Source organism: Anguilla anguilla, chromosome 12, assembly GCF_013347855.1.
Source record: "Anguilla anguilla isolate fAngAng1 chromosome 12, fAngAng1.pri, whole genome shotgun sequence".
NCBI classification, from domain to species: Eukaryota; Metazoa; Chordata; class Actinopteri; order Anguilliformes; family Anguillidae; genus Anguilla; species Anguilla anguilla.
In genome coordinates this window covers 7,896,884-7,920,256 of record NC_049212.1, presented here as the reverse complement: position 1 = coordinate 7,920,256, position 23,373 = coordinate 7,896,884, and the positions used below count along the sequence as shown (strand labels likewise).

At 49.2% G+C, this 23,373-nt stretch overlaps 2 protein-coding genes across 3 annotated transcripts in view; both read right to left on the bottom strand.

The window, feature by feature from the left end:
• Nucleotides 1-5,303, bottom strand: part of trarg1a (trafficking regulator of GLUT4 (SLC2A4) 1a) — a 16,808-nt gene extending 11,505 nt beyond the window's left edge. Inside the window, exons 1-2 of one of the 2 annotated variants that reach the window (XM_035384107.1) lie at nucleotides 5,011-5,303; nucleotides 4,194-4,887 (exon numbers count right to left, since the gene is read on the bottom strand). In XM_035384107.1, the coding sequence (XP_035239998.1) occupies nucleotides 4,194-4,595 (402 nt within the window). In that variant the 5' untranslated portion in view covers nucleotides 4,596-4,887; nucleotides 5,011-5,303. Of the gene's footprint in view, nucleotides 1-4,193 lie in introns of both variants that reach the window. The other variant, XM_035384105.1, reaches the window with a different exon arrangement.
• A 1,339-nt stretch (nucleotides 5,304-6,642) lies between these two features.
• Nucleotides 6,643-14,421, bottom strand: aipl1 (aryl hydrocarbon receptor interacting protein-like 1). The gene is made up of 6 exons (XM_035385930.1): nucleotides 14,326-14,421; nucleotides 12,473-12,652; nucleotides 10,774-10,962; nucleotides 10,050-10,226; nucleotides 9,440-9,581; nucleotides 6,643-7,223 (listed from the first exon to the last, which is right to left on the bottom strand). The coding sequence occupies exons 1-6, from the start codon at nucleotides 14,419-14,421 to the stop codon at nucleotides 7,024-7,026; spliced, it is 984 nt and encodes a 327-aa protein (XP_035241821.1). The 3' UTR covers nucleotides 6,643-7,023.
• Between the last annotated feature and the right edge of the window lie 8,952 nt (nucleotides 14,422-23,373).

Sequence of the window (23,373 nt, the reverse complement as noted above, 5' to 3'; positions counted from 1 at the left end):
GTGTTTGTGTGTGTGCAGGTGAACACTGTGTTCATGTGTGCACAGGTGAGCACTGTGTTTGTGTGTGTACAGGTGAGTACTGTGTTTGTGTGTGTACAGGTGAGTACTGTGTTTATGTGTGCACAGGTGAGCACTGTGTTTGTGTGTGTACAGGTGAGTACTGTGTTTGTGTATGTACAGGTGAGCGCTGTGTTTGTGTTTATAGTGCTGAGCATTGTGTGTGTGTGTTTATAGTGCTGATCGCTGTATTTGTGTGTTCATAGTGCTGAGCACTGTGTTTGTGCATCTATAGTGCTGAGAACTGTGTGTGTATAGTGCTGAGCACTGTGTTTGTGTGTTCATAGTGCTGAGCACTGTGTTTGTGCATTCATTGTGCTGAGTGTTGTGTTTGTGTGTTTATAGTGCTGGGCACTGTGTTTGTGCATGTACAATGGTGAGCACTGTGTGTGTGTTTATAGTGCTGAGCACTGTGTTTGTGTGTTTATAGTGCTGAGCACTGTGTTTGTGTGTTTATAGTGCTGAGCACTGTGTTTGTGTGTGTATAGTGCTGAGCACTGTGTTTGTGTGTTTATAGTGCTGAACACTGTTTGTGTGTTTATAGTGCTGAGCACTGTGTGTGTGTTCATACTGCTGAGCACTGCGTTTGTGTGTTCATAGTGCTGAGCACTGTGTTTGTGCATTCATTGTGCTGAGTGTTGTGTTTGCGTGTTTATAGTGCTGAGTGTTGTGTTTGTGTGTTTATAGTGCTGGGCACTGTGTTTGTGCATGTACAATGGTGAGCACTGTGTGTGTGTTTATAGTGCTGAGCACTGTGTTTGTGTGTTTATAGTGCTGAGCACTGTGTTTGTGTGTTTATAGTGCTGAGCACTGTGTTTGTGTGTGTATAGTGCTGAGCACTGTGTTTGTGTGTTTATAGTGCTGAACACTGTGTTTGTGTGTGTATAGTGCTGAGCACTGTGTTTGTGTGTTTATAGTGGTGAGCACTGTGTGTGTGTTATTAGTGCTGAGCACTGTGTTTGGGTGTTTATAGTGCTGAGCACTGTGTTTGTGCATTCATTGTGCTGAGCGTTGTGTTTGTGTGTTCATAGTGCTGAGCACTATGTTTGTGCATTCATTGTGCTGAGCGTTGTGTTTGTGTGTTTATAGTGCTGGGCACTGTGTTTGTGCGTGTACAATGGTGAGCACTGTGTGTGTGTTTATAGTGCTGAGCACTGTGTTTGTGTGTTTATAGTGCTGAGCACTGTGTTTGAGTGTGTATAGTACTGAGCACTGTGTTTGTGTGTTTATAGTGGTGCGCACTGTGTGTGTGTTATTAGTGCTGAGCACTGTGTTTGTGTGTTCATAGTGCTGAGCACTGTGTTTGTGTGTTCGTAGTGCTGAGCACTGTGTTTGTGTGTTTATAGTGCTGAGCACTGTGTTTGTGTGTTTATAGTCGTGCGCACTGTGTGTGTGTTATTAGTGCTGAGCACAGTGTTTGTGTGTCCATGCCTTTGTGTACTTATTATGGGAATCTCGTCTACTGCACAACCATTAGATTCTACGGTTGAGGAGGAGAATCACTGAGTCATGAAATAGAAGGTGATACATCAGCACTAAGAGCTGTGTCTTTCTCCACGGGAGCCCAAATAACACACTGCTGCTGAAATGAGCCCCCCGCTCCTTCTAACCATATGTTTCATCGCTATATGCAGCAAAACTGACCCCCACCCGACATGCCCAACCATGGAATTTTACAAACATACACAAATTTTAAAACTTCATACAAACGCATATGCACACACACACACACACACACACACACACTAACAAATAATGAGCATCGTTAGCAAAGTATAAACAGTGACAGAGTGCTGGGACTCCACAGTGACACATACACAGGGGTAAAGGCCAAACGGTGAGCACAGGATGCAGGTCTGTCTGGTCACCAGTAGCTACAGTCTGGTGGAAAAAGGACCATAGGTTTGCACAGGTTCAAACTGGCCCACCGGAGGAGAACACAGCTGCTGTGTACTGTATGTAAAGTGGCGGAAGGTCACAAACTGGTCCTATGTAGTTCAAATAATTATGCAGCCACAAATACATCTCAGGAGAGGGAAAGTGGCATAAAATGGCTCGGAAGACTGTTTTTGTTTTTTCAATCAGAGTCACCGTCTGATGCTCGAGATAATTAATAGCCTTTCAGACAGAGAGACCGTTTCCATCCCCGTGCGTTTGTCGCGAACGCTTGTAAAAAAAATAATTACTTTTTTTTTTTTTTTAAGTAGCTCTGCCTGCGCGCTTAAGGCGAGTGCCACGCGGCCCCGAGTACAGCCGACCGCCGTGGCTGATTCATTGTGACAGGGCATTCATATTTTAAAGAAATGGCATGTCTCTAGTGGGTCGAGGAACCCCTCGTTCTCATTCCATCCGCACTCGCTCTGTTTATCACTGACTTTGGCTTCGGTGTGTACAGGCAGTGGAGGCGAGTTTCAAGGCTTTTGTGACAGCCGTTAGAACAACAACCGGGTGTGAAAAATAACAGAGAAAAGCACCTCACACCACTACTATCAAGTCTGCGTCAACAATCCTTATAAATGGCGGCAATATGAGCAGGCAGTAGCCTATCTATATCAATCACCTGCCGTGTATATGACCGCATTTATTTAATTCCTTGAAATTTAATTTTGTGTTCAGCCTCCAACCATTCTGATTAATGCACGCGCCCACTGGAACAAACGATACTCCATCCGCTTTACCAACAGCGATACTGATCGAACTGTCAACATGGATTGCGCAAATCCCTCTTTGTGCTTTTAACCAATAGAGCCTCGTAAAGCCACCACGCCCTTCACGCGCCTTGCCACTACAATTCAGCGCAATCTCTCCGTTTTGATGACGTTTATTGCCCAGGGGGAAAACAATCGCGCGCCCAGAACCGGCAGGAGCCTACATGAACGGGTTAAACAATTTTGTAAAGTGGATGAGTCCATTCATTAATCGATCTCTATTTCAAATTTCCAGCAGGTGGATATTCGATTTTGGAAACTTACGTGCGTATACGTTACGTTACGTATGAGTCGGGTAGTTTCTCAGCTTCAGCGTTAAAAATTAACCAGCTGTTTTTCAATTAGAAAACCAGCTGTTTCCTGTAGCTTCTTAAAACTTATAATTGACGGGAGGTTTCGGTATAGTAGGCCTAGTAAAAATAATAAGTAGTCTAATAGTTGTTAAAGACTAAATATATTTGCTAACTGATAACGTCCTTTCTACAAACGAATTAATGCATTTAACTGCTACATCACATAGTTAATTTAGCCAATTCATTCAGTCAGCGATTCCCACACACATTCCCACACATATTTGTAATACTGTTCTTGAAAAATAACATTACATTTTGTAGGTTGTCGCGTATTTAAACATACCTATATCTATAGCTAGGCTGCACGTGCCAGAAAACCTGTAGGCTACCAAAGAAATTATTTTCAACAAAACATTTTTATGTACAAAAACCACAAAGACTTTCAGATCGGCGCATGCATTACATAATTGTTATGGACTCATAAACTGTGAAATTTCATAGGCTACTGCTAAGTTACACTGGGAGTCGATGCGTTGCTGTTTATAGTGAATGAATGAAGGTTTCATGTGAGGATCTACTGAAAGGGAACTACTAAAAGGGAAACCACCAGCACAGGTGTAAGTTACTTTTAACTTTTCATTTACATTGCCGACGCCACTGTCTAATCATATGATCGGTTTAAAAAATATTCACCTTCAATTATCAGGGTAAGTTATAGAACATTGTTTCTAAAATAGGCTACAGGGTAAAATGTCCAATGTTAATTGTTATACTCTAACAGAGTACACGTGAGTCCAATAGGGACCATGTGTACTTTCTAAGTGTTGATTAAACACTTAATAATATTATTTTTATTTACTGTGTGCAATGTAGTGAAAGTTTCTCTCTCTCGCTCTCTTTCTCTCTCTCTCTCTCTGTGTATGTGTGTGTGCGCGTGTGGAAACGAGGGCGGGATGTTATATAATTTAACTCGATTGCATTTCATTATAGGAGCGCAATTTAACGAGAAACTCAAATATTATAATCGCAATGTAACATATGTCCCACCTCATCACACCGCTAACAACAATGATTGATAGTAATGACAGAAGAATGGCCGGAAGGCTAGCACCTGAGCGCCGTGAGTTCCCCTTACCATGATAGAGTACACGAGCGCGACGATGTTAACGGGCCAGACCGGGCAGAAGCAGGACATTATGGCCAGTATCAGATAGTCCCGGGGTTTGGGCTGGTCCTGTGCGGTGATCCCCGTTGAAGAAGTGCGGCTCCCACGGGACGGGGAGCGAGGAGTCGCTCCGAGTTGACCCACGGAGCCTGACCTGAGCGGCAAGCTGTGTCCATTTTGGTCCGCGTCCGGGGATTTGTCGCTCCCCATGTTGACCGTGAATGATCCGGGGAGCTTCGTGCCGTTCCCCGCGGTAGGTTCGGTGGTCGTGACACCGATAAGTTTCTCCGTCTCCTGGACCTCAGTGGGTGGCGCAGATCCATTCTCTCCCAAGCCGGTTTTCTCAAACTCTGTATCTGTGTTGATAGCCATTATTTAACTCAATTAGCCCCACTTCAAGAAGAAACGCTGAGCTTGTATAAAGTAATTATTTTAAATGTGGCAGTCCTAAAAGTCTTTGTAAAATATTAAATTTCCATAATTTAGCAAAATAGTTATCGCTCACCTTCTATGTATTATTTCAAACGATTTTCTTTTTCTATTTCCAATAAAAAACAAATATTTATTTGGACATTGATATTTTGGAGTCTGTTCAATGAATTGTCCCAGATGAAGATAAACCAGTTCCACGCGATGAAATATAACTCTGATCAATCGATGCTGACTGTAACGATAACAAAGGGAAACATCTAAATTAATATGCTTCAGATTTAATATGCATAGACATCCTTTTTCCGTAATCGAATGCGATGAAACTGCTTCCGTTCTGCGGTTGCAGTCAACCCACCGTGAGCAGAAAACGATCTCCTTCCAAATGTGCACGCGCTTTCCCCAGTAGAACAAATCAGTCAGCAAGCTGTCTCGGCTTGATTTCTTCCGCGTCTCATCGTGTGTCAAATTCTATAACCGAATTTCCGAAATCGACATTTACTTCTGCAACTTTCCTCTCAGTGATAATGAAAGAATGTAAGTTTTGTTGCGCAGTGTGTTGGCAAAATGAATCCGCGCGCTGTGGGTGCGTGTCACGCTGCAGCAACGGAGCGACTGGGCTAAACTGGTCGAGCGCGCGGCGTTCCCTCAGCATCAGCACCAGTATAAGAGCGGGCCAGTGCGGGATCGTGCGGGTAGGGCGGGTTCTTTGTGCAGCACCCCTCCCCCGGGACACGCTGCTATACCGCCGTGCATTAAGTTAAGCAAGCCTGAGACCACGCATTCGTCAATTTGCCGCGTTAACTGAAGAGTATTCTTTTAAAACGTGAGGGCACACTTGAGAAGAACAGCCCAGATTTTTATTTCAGTAGCTACTTAATCGGCATTAGGAAACGCGCTGACTTTCTTAAGATGAAGTGTTGTTCGTCATTTAAACGAAATAACATAGACTAATGCTGAAGTAATGATTGGACGTTAATCACTGAAATAAAATGTGTTACAGCATAGCCTATATTGAAATTCTTATAAACGACCCATTCCCATAAAAGTGAGAGGGAATTAGTGTTACATGACAAAATTATATTTAGAGAGAATTCATGTAAATGTAGCTGGACCTATAAATATGCTGTCATTGTTTTTTTAAAATGCTTTTTTGTTTTTGTGTACTCGTGTAGTTTATCGGATTTCTTATTGGTTTGTTTTGTTTCCTGGATGACTGTGGCCCGCAGAACAGCCCCCGTGAAATACGATCTCCGAGCTCGTGCCGCACCGGTGAGGCGAGTATCCCCTGATACACGGCACGGCGGCGGCGGGGATTCCCCCTCTGGAAATCTAGCTGTCTATGACGCAATGCTGTTATCGAACCAGCTCCCCGGGTGTCCTTCAGACCCTTCTACCGTCAGCAGTTTCGCGAGACCCCTGGTTTTCACTCGTTCTGTGTCAGCCGGGCGCGCAAACACGCCGCTCTTCATTCTCTCCCTCTTCCTGCTTCCATGAGCAATGTTCGAAACGGGAGGGGAGGGACAATGACTCTAATATTCGATGCGCTGCCTGCAAATTAGTTGGTACACACATACTCCAGTTTGCTGATGCAGCATTATAAATTAAATTCCATGCTTTGTCGAAGTAGAGGAATTAGTGAGCGGCCACAGTATAAGTGCAGGTGTGGTGTGAATTGTGAGCCAGATTTTTGATCCAGCTGTCCTCGATTGTGCCATGCCCCCCCCCCCCCCCATCCCTCCCACCCCCTTCCCCAGTTCCCTTCTCACTTGGTCACCCTAGACCGGAAGGATGATCTGGCAAGAACAGGTCAGCAGGGCGTGTGGTTACATACATACACGCAAATATGAATACACTTTTGTTCTGGTAGTACAAGGTATTACTGATTAGGCAAGTAGAAAATGCACACCCAAACATATAGGGATAAGTGTAATGATTTGCTACAATCATCTGCGCAGGATATTTAATGGAAGAAATCCAGCACTCAGTCTTCCTGTGAGTGACGTTTATTGATGAAGCATTAATGTGGTCTGTTGCAGACTCTTTTATTACAAGAGGGAGAAGTGCTTTCTCCCGATTCTGTGGTGAAAGGGCAAAGGTTCTGGTGCAGTTGCAGGTACAGCTGGAGAGCGGCCCTACCCGGGATGGACACAGCTACTGTCGCACACAGCTGACATTGTGCACACCACCGGGGGGGTGGGGTTAGAACCCGGTGTGAGAGCATGCCCTTGTTGAGCAGCAGCATGGGATGGGGTTGGAGCCTGGGGACAGAACGGTTCCTTGTTGAGTGGCAGCAGGGGTTGGGGTCGGATCCCAGGGTCAGAACATGCCCTTGTTGAGCGCCAGTGGGGGTTGAGGTCGGATCCTGGGGTCAGAACATGCCCTTGTATTTGATCCTGTCCTCCTCCCTCTTCTCCTCCATGCGCATGTTCAGCACCTGCACCTCCTTCCTCACCGCCTTCCGCATCCCCGGGTCCAGGTCCAGAACTTTCTGGAAGTCTGCGTGGGCCTCTGCCTCGTTCCACACCTCTACGTGAGCCTTGGCCCGCAGGTAATACGCCTTCATAACCCCTGAGAGGGAGGGAGGGAGGGGAAGAAGAGAGAGAGAGAGAGAGAGTGGGAGAGTATGAGAGAGAGAGAGGGATGTTACATTCACTGTGGTGTAAATATCACCCGAGAACATCATTGCATTATAAAGTCCGGACCCCTGTGGCAATACGATGGTGGATGTAACGTGTTGGGGGAGTCAGTCAACAGGCCAGCCAATCACGTATCGCTTAGCAGAGATGGGCCAATGGGAGCACCTAGGGGTCGCGAGAGCAGTCTTGCATGCGCTTCGATGCGTTTGTCTGGGTCGTTACCTTGCCTGATAGAATAACTTTTTGAATTTATATATGCTGTAATATTATCTAGCAGCCGTGAGAAGCAGTCCTGCATGCGCTTCAATGCATCAGCAGGGAACAGAGTCCACAAGCTGCATTCAGGTGCGAATCCATCAGGGAACCTACTGGACACGCACTGAAAAAGAACAACCCTGATATATTCATCTTTATGTGAAACCTGAAGCAGAACACGGGACACAAGCAAAATGGTTGTCCTGAGAGCTAGCTGATGGATTAGCATCTGAATGCAGCTTGCAGACTCTGTTCTCTGCGCACGCAGGACTGCTTCTCGCGGCTGCTAGGAAATATGACCGCATATATAAATTGAATAAGTTATTCTATCAGGCAAGGTAACGACCCAAACAAATGTCAAATGTGCTGTAAATGTTGCATGAGAAAGCATCGCGTAGGACGGGTAGAATTACCGCATTTGCGTTCTCGCTGACCTGTATCACTGCTTAAATTTTTTTTTTTTTTCAAAAACAACTATTTTCTGTGCAAAATATCTTGAGGCTATTGTTTGAAAAAAAAAAATCTCATTGATTCTTAAACCAGAAAAAACCGGAATAATGCTTCCTCTGCATAATTTTGCTCTCATAGACAGAAAAACCACCGTGCTGGTGTTACATTACAAGCATTTAGCAGATGCTCTTATCCAGACTGACTTACTCAACTTGTTACACAGCATTTGCATTGCGTCCATTTACACACCCGGATATATACTGAAGCAATGCAGGTTAAGCACCATGCTCGAGGACACAACGGCAGTGCCCTACCTGGGAATCGAACCTGTGACCTCTAGGTTACAAGACCAACGCCTTACTCATTATAGTACCCTGCCGTGTTCTGTTACCCACACAACCTCTCTGCTCATGAATGGTGACAGGCACGCACCTTTGCCAAACAGTAATTCTCAGTATCGGTATATGGGTTAATATAGGAAACATGTAAATGTACACTAATGACATCACTTCCTGTCCACGTTCCATATAAAAATCATGCAAGTCTGTTGATTGTGTCAAAATCTGTAAGATCTGTAAGATTAGCACTCTGGGGTTCTCTAAACTGAAAAAAACATGCAGATGTAATCTATGATATATACATTAAAAATGTACACAAAATATGCTTTTATTACATCTTGTCTTGACTACGGCAATGCTTTATTCTCCCATGTTTTCCTTTGCCTTGAAGCCACACAGAATTCTGCCAGTAGGCTTTTCACTAGAACAAAACACGCTTCTCACATTTCCCCAGTGCTGGCCTCCTTACTCTGGTTACCAGTGAGATTTAAAATTGATTTAAAATTTTTTTATGTTTACTTACATTTCCCAGAGCCAGGCTAAATTGCTGAATTATTGGTCCCCTGTAGGACAGCGAGACCTATTAGGTCCTCAGTCCAGGGGACATCTAGTGGTTCCAGAGTCCAGGTTCAAATTAAAGGGCGATCGCACCTTTGCAGTAAGGGCCCCTGGCCTCCTTTCAATCTTCATTATTTTATAGTTCTTTTATTGTATTTCGTGTTTTTATTCTATTGTGCTTTTTTTCTTCTTTTTTTCCCCAAGTAAAGCACTTTGTGCTTTTTTGCTGAAAAGGTGCTCTATAAATAAAGTTATTCTTACCGTTGTTATTATAAAATAATAAGCTGTTTCTGTTGCGTTTGCCCCACCCACAGCGAGACCATCTCCCTGCTGAAATCTAACAGTACAGATGGATCCCTTAGAGCTCCTCGCAGTGGCGTCACCGGCATCTGAGGCATTGTGTCCCCAGGGGCCACGTTGCAGAGGATGATGGGATGTTTCAGACGTCGCACTGCCCCGTTCCCTACGCAGACAGAGATTCGTTCTCCCTGCGAACTGAAAGCGTTGAGGCTTTTCCGCCCAAATCGCGCACAGCGTGAGCTCTGACCTGGGTGCTGGTTGATGATGTCAGTGGTGTGCTCGATGACCTCATAGTACTCCTCCGTGCGCAGCAGACACTGGCAGTAGTTCAGGGTGAGAGTGTGCGCCATCTTCTCCAGCTTCATCCAGGGAGCATCCCACGCCTTCTCCTGGGGTCAGAGGTCACAGAGATTACATGCATGCTAACAGGCACACGCACATGCTAACACGCACACGCACATGCTCCCACACACACACACACACACACACACATGCTCCCACACACACACACACACACACACACACACATGCTCCCACACACTCACACGGTGTCACGCACACATGCTCACACACACACACACACGCATTCTCACACACTTACAAACACACACATGCACACACAAACACACACATGCATGCTCACACACACACACACACATGCTCTCTCTCTCTCTCACACACACACACACAAGCTCTCTCACACACACACACGCACACACACATACACACACACACACACACACACACATGCTCTCTTTCTCTCACACACGCACACACACACACACACACACACACACGTGCTCTCTTTCTCTCACACACGCGCACACACGCGCGCACACGCCGCTGAGCCAGGGCACCTTGGTCTGATTGTTCTTGATGCAGATGATGGCCTCCTTGTACTTGTTGGAGGCGTCCTGGTAGCGGCCCTGCTTGAAGAGCTTGTTCCCCTGGCCGTGCAGCAGCGGCACCGCCTTCAGCCTCTCCTCGTCGCTCATGGCCCACGACTCCCGGTCGTACTCGCTCGGCTGCTCCACCTGCTGGCCAGACAGGAGCATTACCACAGACGCAGCACCACACACCCACATGCTGACAAATACATAATAAACTAGCACTCTGACCGCACGCAAACACACATACGCATGCAGACAACTGACACTCTTAGGATACCCACACTTACACACACACAACTATGAAACTATGGTGTTCATGTGCATTTGGTTTGTATTTTAATGGTTGTTTAAGTTGTCTGTGTGTCTATGTGTGTAGGAGTGTGGTCAGAGTGTGAGGGCATGTGAGACAGTGGGGTGGCGATTCAGATTCAAATTGATGTGTGTGAGTGAATGAGGGAGGGAGAGAAAGAGAAAGAGTGACTGACTGACTGAGTCAGTAGGTGAGAGAGGGTGAGTGAATTAGTGAGTGAGTGAGTAACTGAGGAAGTGAGTGAGTGAGAGTGAGTGAATGAATGAGTGAGTGAGTGAGAGTGAGTGAATGAATGAGTGAGTGAGTGAGAATGAATGAGAGTAAGTGAGTGGGCGAGAGAGAGAGTGAGCGAGTGAGCGTGTTTTCGCGGGTCGGCGTGACCTTCAGCAGCTCCAGGACGAAGTAGAGGGGCCGCGGCTCTTTCTGCAGCTGGTCCAGGTCCTCGTAGCCCAGGCTGTGGTGGGCGAACATGTTGGCCATGCCGCAGGTGTGGACGTGCCAGTCCACCGGGTCCTTGCCCTCCGCAATGCGCCGCAGGCTCTTCGCCACCATGGGGTACAGGCCCGTGTGCTGCGGGGGCACGGGCTCGTAACTTACGCCCACGAGCACGGCGCAGGAAGCTAATTGGCCGCTGTGTCACTATGGTTACTGCATGTTGTGTTGCTACTGTGTCACTGTGGTTACTCCAGGTTGTGTGCTCACTGTGTCACTATGGTTACTCCAGGTCGTGTTGCTAATTGTGTCACTATGGTTACCGTGTGTGTCGTACAGCAGGGTGTTGCACAGCCTCACTGATATTATGCCACCGGGATATCCTCTGTTAGCCTGTGCATATACACACTGTGTTAGCCTGTGCATATACACTCTGTGTTAGCCCGTGTATATGTGGTGCTCTGTGTTACCTGTGGCATATGATACAGAAAACAGTGAATCTATACATCTGAATCTCAATATCAGTGTAGCACAACAGCATTAAACACAAGCTGTGTGTGCATCTACACACAGCCGTTTAACTGTAACAAGCTCCTTTGGGAGAGCTGTCCATGTTGAAATCCAGGTGGGAAAGGACCGATTAGGACAGGTGCACTGGGGATGCTGCAGACACACAGGTGATGTGGAGAAGCAGGCTGGGGGGGGTTTTAAACCCGCTGCAGTAATCTGGATTAGCTAATGGAGATGTGATGACACAGCGTAATCACACAGGATTAAGGAGCACAGGCCCACCCAGGTGTAATCTGCACCGCACACAAAAGGCTTGGAACACACATGGAAACAAATGAACTCAGAAACAACTGAACTCACAGAAGCAAATTAACTCACTGAAAAGACAACTCACAGAAACAAATTAACTCAGAGACACAAATTAACTCCCACAAATAACTCAACTTTGAGAAACAAATTAACTCACCGAAATAACTGAACTTACATAAACAAATTCACTCACAGAAATAACTGAACTTTGAGAAACAAATTAACTCACAGAAATAACTGAACTCACAGAGAAGGCTGAACTCACAGAAGCAAATTAACTCACAGAAGAGACTGAACTCACAGAAACAAATAAACTCACATAAACAAATTTACTCACAGAAACAACTGAACTCACTGACAAACCTTAACTCTTTCCTGTCAAGATAAGTATGGGCTCTACTGTAGGCAGAAAATGTGCTGTCTCATCCTCCTTAAGAGAATGCACTTACTGTAAGTCTCTCTGGATAAGTGCGTCTGCTAAATGACCTAATTTTTAATTGTAAACTGCGGGTACAGATACAGCCTGGTGAACAGCACACCAGGGAGGAGCTGGAGGAACGCGAGGAGCGCGGAGAGCAAGAGAAACGGAGGGAGCAGGAGGAAGAGGAGGCTGCATACGGTCTACTGCTCTCCCGTGCGTGCGGGGCACTGAGCACACAGAGCCTAACATGGCCGTTTTCCCCCAGACTCATTTAAAAGAGGATTTTATCACGACGGGTGTGACTCATTTACCAGGAGCTCAGGGCCCGAATCTGGGCAGGAGTGTACAGGGATGAGACTCCAGCGACCCCCCCCGCGGCCCGTGGGGGCGGAGCTTTCGGAACCTCACCGTCACGTCGCACCAGAACTCGGCCACCTCCCCGACCCGCATGGAGGTGAGCAGCGTCTCCCACACCTCCAGCTTGAACATGTTCCCGATCACCACCTCCATGGGCACGCCCACCTTCTTGCTGTCGTCCAGTACCGTGCGCTCGTCGTCGCACAGCTGCGTCCGGAAGTGGAACGTCACCTGCCAATCATCACACCGCCAGCTGCTTTACAGCCCGCTCACCCAGTTTTCCATGCAACCTAATTCATCCCCTTTAGCCAGTTATGGCTATAGTGCCTCTCATATGGACCAAAGGCGCATGTGACATACAGATATAGTTCTAGTTGGCTTAAGATCAGGTGCAATACATACTAAGAGAAGGTAACAGCAAATGGCGATTCAAACATGTTGTTTCAGTCAGGGCCAGTTCTAGGCACTGGCACTAACTGCCAAACAAAAATCTAAATAAAAATCTGTGTACTGTGTACATGATGTTTGGTGGAAATCAACCCCCCACCCCTCCTCTGTGTAGTCCATCCAGTTTTATCTACTCTGTAGAGCAGGAATTCTGAAAAGCCACAGTCTGCACATTTTGGTGTGTTTCAGCACTCCGGTTATTGATTTAATCGATTATTTGGAGTCCACACACCGTGCTCCCTAAATTGCTTGCAGAAAGAAGAACCAGCAGGACTGGAGTGTGAGGTCCCTGGTGTTGAGTAATCCAGTGGAGTGTGGAAAGCCTGAGCCTGATAAACTGTGCCTGTTACTGCTGTGAAAAAAAACCCCACTGTACTACCTGCATGAGCCTGCTGGAAGCAGAGGGAACGGGGGGGTTTGGGAGAGGATTTTTGGAGATGAGGGTGTTTGGGAGAGGATGTCTGGAGATGAGGGGGTTTGGGAGGGGATTTTGTAGATGAGGGTGTTTGGGAGAGGATGTTTGGAGATGAGGGGGTTTGGGAGGGGATGTTTGGAGATGAGGGGGTTTGGGAGAGGATGTTTGGAGATGAGGGGGTTTGGGAGAGGATGATTGGAGGTGAGGGTGTTTGAGAGAGAATGTTTGGAAATGAGGGGGTTTGGGAGAGGATGTTTGGAGATGAGGGGGTTTGAGAGATGATGTTTGGAGATGAGAGGTTTGGGAGAGGATGTTTGGGAGTGACTGTGTTTGGTAGAGGTTGTTTGGAGATGAAGGGGTTTGAGAGAGGATGTTTGGAGATGAGAGGTTTGGGAGAGGATGTTTGGGAGTGACAGTGTTTGGTAGAGGATGTTTGGGGATGAAGGGGTTTGAGAGATGATGTTTGGAGATGAGAGGTTTGGGAGAGGATGTTTGGGAGTGACAGTGTTTGGTAGAGGATGTTTGGAGATGAGGGTGTTTGGGAGAGGATGTTTGGAGATGAGGGTGTTTGGGAGAGGATGTTTGGAGATGAGGGTTTTTGGGAGAGGATGTTTGGAGATGAGGGTGTTTGGGAGAGGATGTTTGGAGATGAGGGTGTTTGGGAGAGGGTGTCTGAAGGTGAGAGTTTTTGGAGGTGAGGGGTTTGGGAGAGGATGTTTGGAGATGAGGGTGTTTGGGAGAGGATGTTTGGAGATGAGGGTGTTTGGGAGAGGGTGTCTGAAGGTGAGAGTTTTTGGAGGTGAGGGGTTTGGGAGAGGATGTTTGGAGATGAGGGTGTTTGGGAGAGGATGTTTGGAGATGAAGGTGTTTGGGAGAGGGTGTCTGGAGGTGAGAGTTTCTGGAGGTGAGGGGTTTGGGAGAGGTCGTTCGGGGAAGGAAGGGCTGGTGCATGTGTCTGAGAGGGAGAGCCAGAGAGTCAGAGGGAGAGAGAGGGAGAGGCAGAGAGTCAGAGGGAGAGAGAGGGAGAGATAATGGGACAGACCTTAGTTCCGCTGATGAACCGGGGCATCTCAGAGGAGCCTCCATGAAGGATTGTCTTCCTCACCCCCTCCACCCCCAGCATGAGAGTCTGCTCCATGGTGCTGTCCGTCTGTCAGCCTGTCTGTCCGTCCGTCCGTCCGTCCCCCCTCAGCAGCAGCTGTGAGACACAGCCCTGCTACCCTCAGATTTAAAGGACAGGGATAAGGGGATTACGGCTCCCCGCCCAACCCCCCCCCCCCCCAGCCTGACCCCACCCTCAGGGAAACACCCAGAGGGTGGATGGCAGGCTAAGTGGCTGGGGGACAGGGAGGGGTCAGGGGAGACGGGGATGGGGTAGATGGCAGGCTAAGGGGCTGGGGGACAGGGAGGGGTCAGGGGAGGTGGGAGGGGGTAAATGCCAGGTTAAGGGGCTGGGGGTACCTGAATGTAATGCAAGGTGTGATAAAGAGAGCAGATTTAATGTGCAGTAGGTTCAGATGCAGTGTGTTAGCCCCCCCCCCCTTTTCACAAAAACAATAGCTCTAGCACTGATCATCATAGCTATGATGTCATCAGCTGTCTGATTATATGTGCAATGAATATAAAAGTGAACATAAATATCCAGCTATTTCTGAACTGCTTATTTCTCTCCTGATCTGCTCTCTTGAATTAGCTTTTCCTATCTTTTTATAAATATAATATTTTTTCTTTGTTTTATGAAACCTTGCTGAAGACCGCATGCTGGTTTTAAGATTTTCTTTATTCTGCGCACCTCCAGGTGTAGCTGGAGTTTTATTTCGATCCTCTGGACTCCAGTTGGACCTGGCCGCAGCGTCAGCACACGCGGGTCACCCACTTTGTTTAATCAGCTCGTTTGGGTCTGGTGGGGTCCAGCCCTCCGGTCGTGTTCAGGAGAGGCTTTAAGATTTGTGCCAGCGACGCAGACGGGCTCCTGTTTGCGTTCCTGTACTTTTCCATTGCCAAACATTATGCAAGTCTGGAGTCAGTCCACTTTTTATCAAGTGAGTTGCTGCCCTCTTGTGGCCGTTTTGGACAGCTGCACATCCAGGGGCCAAGTTCTTAAAGGTGTACTCCAAGATAAATCTCTCATTTTGCATGTTATGTAACATGTATGAAATATTACATTTACTCCTGAGAATGAGACAGCTTAGCCCAAAGCTGGACCCCCCTCAGTGGCAGTTGTGGGCGGCTACTGATGACATCACTACCGCTTAGGCAGCTGTGGGCTGCTGGAGATGATGTCACTGAGTGCTATGAGCAGAACATCTCTGTTCCCCATAATGGGGGTTCATTCACTGTTTGATTTTTATGAATGAAGCGTGTTAGGACTCTAGATCACTTACTCTAGAGCACTTTTGCCTATTTGCCCGATGCTGAACGTGGTTATGACGGAGTGTAGCACAGTGGGTAAGGAACTGGGCTTGTAACCGAAAGGTCGCAATATATCCAGCTGTATAAATGGATACAATGTAAAATGCTATTTAAAAAGTTGTGTAAGTCGCTCTGGATAAGAGCGTCTGCTAAATGCCTGTAATGTAATGTAATGTAATGTAATGTTATTACAGGAGTGCTTGCCCGTGTGACAGGACACCCTTTCACTCTGTGCGGTTACTGGGCAACGGTTACCTGTGCCTGTGGTGCTTCAGATTCGTGTTTCCCCCTGAACTCTCTGAGCCCAGATGAGGACTCACTTCTCCCATTCAGGAGCCTCCTTTGCCCCTGATTTCAGAAATGAGACTTTCCTTACGGAATGAGACACGACACCACATCTCAGTCACAGCAGGCGAGACTGACTCATTATGACTGGATGAATGGGCCCGTACCTCAGACTACAGCTCAATGCGTGTGTGTGTGAGAGTGTGTGTGCGTGTTTGTGTGTGTGTGTGTGAGAGTGTGTGTGTGTGTGAGTGAGTGAGGGGGGGGGGAGGTCATGAGAAGCTCTTAAGATAGAATCAGACATGTCTCTCAGTTGCCTTAAAGAGGCCACCCTATGCCCCAATCTCAAATCCAGTTCCACTGACTCAGTCAGGCTTATTTATTTATTCTCAGTAATGAAAGATGCCCCATTGATGAAACTGCACCCTGTCAGCCAAATCCACCATAGCACCGGCAGCACTGGCCTGCCACCTTCGACCATCGCTGTACCAGGCACTGCGTTTTTTTCTGTCAAAGTTAGCAGAGTCACTAGGTTCCCAGGCATGGCCCCAGACAGCGTGTGAATTGCGCAGCCAACAGGACACAACACACAGGTTCACTGCAGATACTCCACACGCGCGGCTTGCTTTCCAGCCTGCTAGCTTCTGTGGCGATGTCTGGATTTTCGTGAACTGAGAACTCGCATGCCACACACTGGCCGCACAGAAACGACCGAGCGTTCGGCTCCCTGCGTCACGTGACCCTCGTCGCCCAGCGCCCGCTGACTCAGCAGGGCAGGAACGAGGAATCGCGGAGTGCGAACTTTGACCTTTGACATGACGCCCCGGGCTCCCTGCATGCAAGCACGCCTGCAGTACAGCAGGTTCCCGGAGGGGGGAGGTGCCTCAGAGAAGCGGGGGCGGAGTCTGAGACGAGCGGAAAAAAAGGGTGAGGCCTTGGAACGGGGAAGGAGACGGACAGCTCCGTGGCCCCGCCCCCTGGAGCAGGTTCCTGAAGGGCAGGCCAGCTCAAGGCTGCCAGGAAACGCAGACGCTAGCCCGAGACAGAGAACAGCCCCGATCAGATGACCCTGAGAAGGGCCAACAGACGCACGCATGTACGCACAAGCAGCACAACACTCACGCGGGAGACTGGAGCTGCTCTTCAACGGACAGCAGATTTGTGCGCAAGACACAGAAAGGGGGTGGGAGAGGAAGAGATGAGAGAGGAAAGGGAGAGAGAAAAAGTGTGTGAGAGAGAGAGATAATGGGAGAGACAGAGAGAAAGGAGGAGTCAGAACGTGGAGTTGCACCAGCCATAACTGAACACAGACTTAGGGGAACTGTCCGGGTGTGAATCTGCAGGTGGGGGGTGGGGGAAGCGAGATGTCACGTTCTGTACTTTGATTGGTCAACCTGTGAGGTCCCCCATGTAAGGAAATTACATAATAGCATCGGGGGGGGGGGGGGGGAGTTGTCCGGGTATTGAGTTGTCCTCGTGTAACTGTCTGGATTAGAGATTACACACACAGCTCGATGCTGCTTACACTCTCTTTCCCTTCCACCCACCTGTGACGTCTCCTTTCTGTCCTCCTAGATTTGAATGCACCGTCTCTCCTGTGAGGTGCTGCTGGTGGTGTGATGATGTCATTGGCACCTGGGTTCACGCCCGTCTCTGGATCCCATGCTGCACTCAGTCGTGGAGGACCTCGTTTCCCACAGCTAGCGTGGGGCATGATGACCGGGGACATCACTCACCTGCACAGAGCCCTGCTACCTGAGGGCAGGTGTGTGCACGGAGGCTACGGTCGCTGTGTGAGGGTGTGTGAGGCTGCAGTTGCTGTGTGAGGGTGAGGTCGCTGTGTGAGGCTGCTGTCGCTGTGTGAGGGTGAGGTCGCTGTGTGAGGCTGCAGTTGCTGTGTGAGGGTGAGGTCACTGTGCGAAGCTGCTGTCGCTGTGTGAGGGTGAGGTTGCTGTGTGAAGCTGCTGTCACTGTGTGAGGGTGAGGTCGCTGTGTGAGGCTGCTGTCGCTGTGTGAGGGTGAGGTCGCCGTGTGAGGGTGAGGTCGCTGTGTGGGGCTGCTGTCGCTGTGTGAGGGTGAGGTCGCTGTGTGAGGCTGCTGTCACTGTGTGAGGGTGAGGTCGCTGTGTGAGGCTGCAGTTGCTGTGTGAGGGTGAGGTCGCTGTGTGAGGCTGCAGTTGCTGTGTGAGGGTGAGGTCGCTGTGCGAAGCTGCTGTCGCTGTGTGAGGGTGAGGTTGCTGTGTGAAGCTGCTGTCACTGTGTGAGGGTGAGGTCGCTGTGTGAGGCTGCTGTCGCTGTGTGAGGCTGAGGTTGCTGTGTGAGGGTGTGGTCGCTGTGTGAGGCTGCTGTCGCTGTGTGAGGGTGAGGTCGCTGTGTGAGGCTGCTGTCGCTGTGTGAGGGTGAGGTCGCTGTGTGAGGCTGCAGTTGCTGTGTGAGGGTGAGGTCGCTGTGCGAAGCTGCTGTCGCTGTGTGAGGGTGAGGTTGCTGTGTGAAGCTGCTGTCACTGTGTGAGGGTGAGGTCGCTGTGTGAGGCTGCTGTCGCTGTGTGAGGATGAGGTCGCTGTGTGAGGGTGAGGTCGTTGTGGTCGCTGTGTGAGGCTGCTGTCGCTGTGTGAGGATGAGGTCGCTGTGTGAGGGTGAGGTCGTTGTGGTCACTGTGTGAGGCTGCTGTCGCTGTGTGAGGGTGAACAGGTGGGTGGTGAGGCGTTCAGAATGACCTGCGTAATCCTCTAAGCAGCTTGGCTGTACTCGTGGCGAGGGCAGGGAGGGGCGGAGGGGCGGAGGGGTTGGGGGTGTTCCAGTGAAGCTGAGCGCTCCAGGCTCCAGTCTGCACTGCGCTGTTCACCCCGGGGCTGTTCCTGGATCAGCTACCGCAGGCATCACATCAGAAGCCTCCAACACACCTGCAAAATCCCAACACACCCACCCACCCACAGGCTCCTCTGCCGGAGAGAATGAGCCTCTGTCACATACTACACGCGATTACACGCTCACAACACCGCCAGCACTGCCCCCTCACACACCACAAGAGGAAAACACAAGAATTTATTTTCAAAAGGACTTTATTTTTGAAGCTGCTTACACACGATCATGTTTAAATTTGGCCTGATACCACCTCCCGCTCTATTAATGAACCAGCCAGCAGATCCCCTCACAGCCAATAAGACGCAGAGCTCCGGGCCCGTGACCTGTGACCTCTACATACTGTCTAAGGGCAGAGGGGTGGGGCAGGAAGGAATAGGGCCTAAAGGGGGAAGGGGGGGGGGGTGCTAACCTTTTTTCTGTAGGGGCATGTCACATGGTGAGGATGTTTGTTTGTGTGTGTGAGTGTGTGCATGCATGTGTGTTAGCGTGTGTGTGTATTCTGTATCCACAGGCCCTATGCCATCTCTTCAGAATCAGGGCTAGTATAACAGGGTTCGTGTAGACTGCACAGTCCACCTGCCGGTGTAAAAGTGGAATTAACCCAATCAGTGTAGTAATGGAGGCAAGCTGAGCTGCTTAGATGAGGTGTGGCAGCAGTGTGGATTAAATCACAGCCTGTCTGAGCCTCCTTTCATTAGTCTGTTCAGAGAGACCCCCCTCACTGCTGTCTGGTAGTTATACTCACATTTTACATCATGGCCTTGAGGATTAGGCACTGTAAACTGACAGGGAGATGGAGATGAACATGAACACACACACACACAGACACAGACACAGACACTCACACACACACAGGCACACACAGTCTCACGACCCAAGACAGACTCCACTTTACACTTTAGACATTGAGCAGACACTGAGAGTGGCATACACAACAGCTACTTTCACTGCATACAATTATTTTATTTATACATAAATTTACATATAAATTAAACAATTTACATATATTTATACAGCTAGATATTTACTGCAGAAATTCAGGTTAAATACCTTACTCAAGGGGACCACAGCACTGTCCCCACTAAACTGCCCCCCCACTTACACCCTAATTGCACTAAACCGCCACCCCATTTACACTCTTGTCGATGGGATGCCTGCAGTCTCCCTGTGCTGGCTGTACATGTTCTGGAAGGAAATCCCATTAATCCTCACCCGCCCCCCCCCAAAAAAAAAAAAAAAAAAAAACAGAGAATTGGTCAAGTGATGTGACTGATGTGTGATTGGGGTACAGAGATTTAAACTAAATAAAATTTAAAAAAATAAAATCAGGATAAAAAATAAACAAAAAAGAGAAAAATTAAGAAGTTCCTCCACCCTATCCTGGACCCCCCGTCCCCCCCCTCATCCCGTTACCAAGCGCTCCGCTTCTCCTCTTCTCTCGGGGCGACGGACAGAGGCAGCCACAGCAGTTCTTCAGCTGGCAGCTTTAGCGAGGACACATGGACATAAAGCTTGCCAGTGAAGAACTGCTGCAGGTCAGCCAATAAGCACGCTCCATCTCGCTCGGGGTAGCCAATGAGCACGCTCCTTTTTCGCCCAGGGTAGCCAATGACCGTGCGTCACCTCACTCTGGGTAGCCGATAAGCACGCTCCATCCTACCGTGTAGCCAATGAGCACACTCCATCTCACCCCGGGTAGCCAATGAGCACACTCCATCTCGCTCTGGCTGGCCATTAGCATGCTTCATCCCGCTCTGGGTAGCCAATGAGCAGGCTGCGTCTGGTGGAGGGCGGGGCAGGTCTGTAGGGACAGAGAAAAGGGAAATGCAGAGATGATGTCACAACCTGAGGGGCAGGCAGTCGCCAAACAGGGAATGCTGGGAGCATGAAGCATTCCTCACCCAGGAAGTGAACAGGAGTTGGGATGTTACCCAGGGAACACACACATCAACAAGACTTCCTGTTGTGCGACTCCCTAGCCCTGGTGCTGCAGGTACTAATCCTGCAGTCCCTGCTGATGCACATCACTGCCTCCTGACCACACCTCCCCCAGAGCACGTATAAACACCCCCCAGTCCGCACACATACACATACACGCACACACACACACACACACATACACGCACACACACAGACACAGAATACAGCCTCACACACGCACACAGCCGGAATACAGCCACACACACACACACACACACACGCACGCACAATACAGCCTCACACACGCACACAGCCGGAATACAGCCTCACACATACACGCACACACACACACGCAGAATACAGCCTCGCACACACACGCACACACGCACACAGCTAAACCGTGTGTGCACGCAGGCAGTCTGACGGCACGGAGCTCTCCTCCAGGTGAGGGGGGAGGTGACAGTTTGACGGAGAGGAAATTCCAGCACAGCTGTATAATGGAAATGACTGGGCCTAACTGCCATCCCAGGAATCCCTCTGCTGTGACGTCACAGCAACGACTGAGCACTGCAGCCATCAGCCAAACCGTGCTCAGACACACACACCACACACACACACACCTCACACCCAGAACACAACCTCACACACACAGTACAGCCTCACACAGTTACCTTCTCCACCTCTTTCCCCATTCTCTCTCTCTCTCTCCCCCTCTTCCGTCTCGCTCTCGCTCGGTCACCCTCCCCATTCCCCCCCCTCTCTCTGCCTTCTCTCTCTTTCTTGCTCTCTCTCCCTTCCCATTCTCCTCTCTCTCTCCCTCCCTCCCTCTCTCCCTCTCCCCCCCCCCCTCCCAGGTCTCTAATGTGCATTCCTGGGATGCCTGGTACATGTGGTATAAATTCCACTCCGTCTGCGCAGCCTCCCTCTGCGCAGCCTGCAGCCCTCTCTGGAGAGCAGGGGAAAGCGTGCGCAAGTGTGCATGTGAGTGTGCGTGTGCGTGTGCACGTGCGCGTGCGCACACAAGCCTCTCCTGCACCACGTCTCCTGCCGTGTGAAACCTGAGTGACAGCAGAGGTCCACGCCGAAGGTCTGGAGGCAGGCACCATGACTGGCACTTTCTAAGACTGAACCTCTCTCCCTTAGTCACGTTTGAGAGGCACTGTGGGGAAAAGCATCTGCGAAATAACTGTATGGTAACAGACACAGGAGTGCAAAGTCAGAATCTGCTCCGGGTGTACTGAGCTCTGCTGGGGCTGAGACCATGTGCAGGATGGTACCAGGGGGGCAGCATCAGGGCTCAGCCCACAGGGCGCTGGGGAAGAGCTCACAGACGCACTGTATACCTCACAGACACACTGTACTGGAGAGAGCTCACAGACACACTGTACTGGAGAGAGCTCACAGACACACTGTACTGGAGAGAGCTCACAGACACACTGTACTGGAGAGAGCTCACAGATGCACCGTACTGGAGAGAGCTCACAGACACACTGTACTGGAGAGAGCTCACAGACACGCTGTACTGGAGAGAGCTCACAGACACGCTGTACTGGAGAGAGCTCACTGGCCCATTACAAAGCTCAGAGCATCACATCCCTGCCCATTACAGAGCTCTGAGTATCACATCCTGATCAATTACAGAGCTCTGAGTATCACATCCTGATCAATTACAGAGCTCAGAGTATCACATCCTGAGCCATTACAGAGCTCTGAAAATCACATCCCTGCCCATTACAGAGCTTTAAGCATCACATCCTGGCCCATCACAGAGCTTGAAGCATCACATCCTGGCCCATCACAGAGTTTGAAGCATCACATCCTGGCCCATTACAAACCTCAGAACATCACATCCTGGCCCATTACAGAGCATCGCATCCTGGCCCATTACAGAGCTCTGAGTATCACATCCTGGCCCATTACAGAGCTCTTAGCATCACATCCTGGCCCATTACAGAGCTCTGAGTATCACATCCTGGCCCATTACAGAGCTCTGACCATCACATCCTGATCAATTACAGAGCTCTGAAAATCACATCCCTGCCCATTACAGAGCTTTAAGTATCACACCCTGGCCCATTACAGAGCTTGAAGCATCACATCCTGGCCCATCACAGAGCTCTGAATATCACATCCCTGCCCATTACAGAGCTTGAAGCATCACATCCTGGCCCATTACAGAGCTCTGAATATCACATCCCTGCCCATTACAGAGCTTGAAGCATCACATCCTGGCCCATTACAGAGCTTTAAGCATCACATCCTGGCCCATCACAGAGCTTGAAGCATCACATCCTGGCCCATCACAGAGTTTGAAGCATCACATCCTGGCCCATTACAAACCTCAGAACATCACATCCTGGCCCATTACAGAGCATCGCATCCTGGCCCATTACAGAGCTCTGAGTATCACATCCTGGCCCATTACAGAGCTCTTAGCATCACATCCTGGCCCATTACAGAGCTCTGAGTATCACATCCTGGCCCATTACAGAGCTCTGACCATCACATCCTGATCAATTACAGAGCTCTGAAAATCACATCCCTGCCCATTACAGAGCTTTAAGTATCACACCCTGGCCCATTACAGAGCTTGAAGCATCACATCCTGG